The sequence below is a fragment of the Pongo abelii genome, chromosome Y (assembly GCF_028885655.2).
Source record: "Pongo abelii isolate AG06213 chromosome Y, NHGRI_mPonAbe1-v2.0_pri, whole genome shotgun sequence".
In the NCBI taxonomy this organism is placed as follows: domain Eukaryota; kingdom Metazoa; phylum Chordata; class Mammalia; order Primates; family Hominidae; genus Pongo; species Pongo abelii.
Window position 1 is genome coordinate 14760672 of NC_072009.2, and position 4256 is coordinate 14764927.

Below are 4256 nucleotides of genomic sequence, written 5' to 3' on the forward strand. Positions count from 1 at the left end.
CACCTTTAAAAGAACGTGAATTCAACAAGAAAGGGAACTTCAAGATTTCCATCATCCTGTGCTTATCTATTGTGTATGATGATACCCAAAATGAAGGATTTTAGAGGTCCCAGCAAACTGGGCTGTGGAAACCTTAACCCCTTTCCTTGAACTACTTCTGCTTCCATAGGACAAAGTAAGTTTCCAACTAAGCTGTCTTTTGCTTTGACCTCCCCAACTCTGTCCTGTAGGAAGAATCCCAACACATTCCACACCCATTCACTCCACAATTTTAGAGGCCCAGCTCCAACACAGACGGGTCAGTTCCATGAAGAAAATAAAGCATATTGATTGATCAATTCAATATGACACCCAAATCCAGGGGATAAACGTACACACACACACAGAAACAAACACACACACACACAGTCAAACATTCTTGAGAATATTTATTTGGCATTCCATACAATCCAAGTTTACCCCCTTTTCCTGTCTGATTTTTTTGTGACTGGGTCGGTTTTTCCTTTACTTCCTGGGCATAAGACCATGCTGAGTACTGACATCCTGCATACGGTAGTAACTTTTTAGGAGTTCTGCTGTTTTAAGTAAGGTCCGATGCTCCCTCACAGTCAACTCAACATCTGGGAGTCCCCTAGAGAAACACAAACGCATGTCAAAACGCATTTCTCTCAGCCATACTTTGAAATGTTTTAATTGCAGGGCCCGCTGAGAAAAGGATATCCCTTCCCCATTTGTGATCTCTTAAACTTCCTCCTACCATGGGTTACAAACTGTTCTCCGCAATACCTGCCCCATTCCCAGTACTCTCTGTGAGGGGAGTCAGCTAACAAGATGCATTGTACACTAAAAGCACACAGAAATCTGATGCGGCAATAGCTCAAGGAAATCCATCAATCTAAACAATCCTTTGCGGTCTAGGACAGGGATGACCAGGAGGCACATTCAGGGAGCCCAATCTCATGGAGTAGGTAGGATGACTGCCGCTGGGGTTGACGGCCATGGAATCAAGGGCTACAGATTGAAGTGAATGATTTTCAGCTTCACTTCTCAGTGATTCTGGAAATGGACTATGCTCCCCTGGGCTTAAGACTCACAGCTATAACCTGCCTTGCAGTGCAGTCTCTAATCTGCCTTTTTCAGCCCAATGCCATGAATGTCCTGGATTCTGTCACTCTCTCTCGTCCTCTCAAGGAATTTCTACATATAGGAAAGCAGCCTCAATTTCTACATTTCTGAAACGAGCGTCCAGGCTCCCTGAATAGGCAGGTGTGTCAACCCCCTCATAGTGGGCATCAAACAGCTCCAGTTCCAACTGAACGGCTCACCTGAAATCTCTGTTCCCTCTTCAGGTGGCTTCATCCTCTTGTAGTACGGCAGGGGATTGCGCCACAGGTCCTTACATAGGATCTGTCAGGGGAATCAATCGGCAAACGCCTCATCAGGGCTCAGACTGGTGACCCAAACAGGTGGGAACACACCAGGGTCATTGCTGATGTTTCCCAGTGAGGACCCACCTCAGCAATCCTATTAGATCCTGCGAAGTTGTGGTCAGAAAACCAGTTGAAGAAGTTAAGGCTGCTGTTGTGGTGTCTGCGGCGATAGGCCTCAACTTCATAATCTGGATGCCACTGAATTGGAGTGGAATGAGAAGCCCTGTATTCTACAGAGACAGAAAGTTTTGTGGGAAGGGGACTGGATCACGTTGGCAATGATCCACCCACCATCTTCCTTCCACTACCCATCCTGGGAGCCACCTGTCACCTGTGATGTTCACCAGATATTCCTTGGTAATCACTTTATTCTGGAAGTAGGGGTTACTCCGAAAGAACAACATGATCCTGCAGAGATGAACGGGATGCTTCACTTCTTCCACCTGTCAGGACAAGGTGGAGAAAGTTTAAATACCTTTTTGGGTGAGGTGCCAACTGTTGCTCACAGGAACCAATTATTTCCCTTACCCTCCCCCACTAAACCCTCTAGCCTCAGTCTTGCTGTCCTCACCTCCAAGTTGATCATGTAGCTCAGCATGTCTTCATCTTGGTCAGTGATCAGGGCTGACATCTGGGGGTGGTTTGCAATCTGATTTAGGTCAAAGAGCCTTTACATTTACATACGGTGGAAGGAGAAGCTAGGAGCAACAGGGAAGAAGGCCTAAGAGCACCCAGAGGCTGGGGTAGGGGATTTCTCAGATCTGCTTCCACGTATATGACCTCCTTTCGCCTCCCCCTACCCCTAAAATAAGGCCCCTTGGCTTCACAGAGGGTGTATAATTCTGAGGCTGACTGCACTGACATGCGGAGGTGCGATTTGCAGAGACTTGCTGGTGTCTGAGGAGTGGCAGAATCTGCTTATAGCCGAAGACGCCCAGTCCCAGATCGGACTAGAAAGGGGGAGCAATCACACTGCCTTAAAAATAGCTTGATGCACACAAAAACCTATTCTGGTCTGAACTCGCTTCTGTTCTTCAAAAACATGCCCCAAACGTCTGCTGCTCGGCATCACCAAGGGTTTCTCTGCCGCACGCAGGAAAATAGTACCCACGCCTGCTGCAGTTTTCCCTAGCCACATTTGTCCGGGGCAACTCACCTTTGTTCCCCAAAGGTGGCGTCACATCGATGCCAAGCTGCCCATAAGTTACTTACACTTCCCCGAGAGCACCTCTCCACCAGAAAGGCAGAAGAAACACTGAGAAGGATACAACATTGGCCCAGAAGCCAGGGACGCTCTGGATGACCGCGCCTCTGCAGTCTAGGTGGGCCTTGCGCCTCCGCTCCATCTTTTCCCTCTGCCGAGAAAAGGCCTTCCTGGCTTGGGCATTAACCGGCCCCAGCTCCACCTGAACGGCCAGCAGCTCCTCCAGTGCAGACTCTGGGGTCATGGGCCCAGGGCCAGGCTGTGCCCGCTGGGCCTCCTCCTGCGGCTCCACGAGGCCCTCCTCCTGGGCCACCACCTCCACCTCCGCCATTATGTCATCCAACACCAGCACCGCCTCCTCCCCCAAAGCCACCTGCTCACTCTCCACCCCGGCCGCCCCCTCCTGTACAGCCTCCATCCTGAAGACGGTGCCCTCCTCCGCACTCCCACTGAGCAAGGCCTATGCTGCCCGAACCGAGCCACACGAACCCGGCCGCAGCCTTTATTGCACCCAGTGGGTCAGCGGGCCCTCAGTGCGCATGCGCGGGGCTCCCGGGCGCCCCCTAATGGACTGCGCGGGAAGAGCGCGGGGAGCCGCGCTGCGACCGCCTTCCTCCCATGCTGGCCAATGAATGGGAGGGCGGTGGGCGTCTCCCTGGGCGGCACAGCCACTGGTGGGCCTGCATCTCCAACTCCCCCTAACGCCAACTCCTCTCCCCAAACCTCCTCCGAGAAGCCCTTGGAGCTTGTGCCCGGTAGCTCGGCATCCTGGGACAGACGGGCTGCGTGGCATTTGGAATTGTGGGCACGGCAGCCCTGTGTCCTGACATCCTGAGTGTGGCAAGCCATGAAAATCTCTATGTGTCATGAACACATGAAACATCTCTCTTCGTTAGGCAGGCCAGCTGGATGGTACGGAAGCAATACTGCAGATCCAGAGAACTCTCTCTGGTTGCTGGGGCCAGGTTGACAGGGGCGGCCTAGGGGAAGTGAGTCGGGCCGGGCACGTGGGAGGAAAGTCGCCTCCTTGTGCTAAGGTGAAATTGATCTGTTGTAGAGGCCAGAACCCCGGCACACACTATCGCAGGTCGAGGCAAATACAGGCTCTGCGTACCATGCTTCCTCCCTGAGGATGCTGCAGTCCAAGGAGCATTCCAAAGGGCCTCTTGTCCTATGCCCTGGGCACACCAGAGGCCGGCCGCCAGGGTTGGCCATTGATGACTTGCGCGCACGGTGTTTTGCAATGCCTTGCCGACCCAGAGGCTCCCGCACCCGCTGCAGTGGCTGCGGTGCCTGCTGGTGGTGCTCTGCAGGCCCAGGGCCTGGGCCTCTGGCTCCTGAGCTCCTGTGCACAGTTGAGCCTGCGGGGGAGCCGAGCCCTGTGGCCATTGCAGGATCTGCGGGTCCAGCGGAGCTCCTCAGGAAACCTGGGTCCACGTGGGTGTGGGACTAGGTTCTCAGCAGGGCGATGCCCGTGGGTTTTTAGGGAGGGTGTCTGTGGGGGATCGGTCCCCAAGAGCCTAGGGGTGCGGAGGTTGGGCTGGGCTGCGCAGGCCGGGATCTGTGGGAGCACACAGGACGGCACCGTGTTCAGGCTGGAGGCTCTGCTGTTGAGGACGGCC

The 4256-nt window shown here is 53.7% G+C and overlaps 1 protein-coding gene across 2 annotated transcripts; it reads right to left on the minus strand.

The window, feature by feature from the left end:
• Positions 1 to 411: 411 nt before the first annotated feature.
• LOC129053385 (testis-specific Y-encoded protein 3-like) lies at positions 412 to 3172 on the minus strand. 2 transcript variants are annotated; one of them, XM_054545420.1, is made up of 6 exons: positions 2699 to 3172; positions 2002 to 2079; positions 1762 to 1873; positions 1515 to 1660; positions 1326 to 1407; positions 412 to 631 (listed from the first exon to the last, which is right to left on the minus strand). In XM_054545420.1, exons 1-6 carry the CDS (start codon positions 3050 to 3052, stop codon positions 609 to 611), a joined length of 795 nt encoding a protein of 264 aa, XP_054401395.1. In that variant the 5' UTR covers positions 3053 to 3172; the 3' UTR covers positions 412 to 608. The 2 variants fall into 2 exon arrangements, with proteins under 2 accessions (XP_054401395.1, XP_054401394.1); XM_054545419.1 differs by having other exon boundaries at positions 418 to 1407.
• Between the last annotated feature and the right edge of the window lie 1084 nt (positions 3173 to 4256).

Bases quoted from the DNA above. Each gene is read 5' to 3' on its own strand.
- LOC129053385 (XM_054545419.1), bottom strand. From the start codon at position 3,052: ATGGAGGCTGTACAGGAGGGGGCGGCCGGGGTGGAGAGTGAGCAGGTG. The intron at 2,080-2,698 runs GTATCCTTCTCA...GACCTAAATCAG, and splicing joins CTGGCTTCTGGGCCAATGTT to ATTGCAAACCACCCCCAGAT. The intron at 1,874-2,001 runs GTGAGGACAGCA...TTGTCCTGACAG, and splicing joins GCTACATGATCAACTTGGAG to GTGGAAGAAGTGAAGCATCC.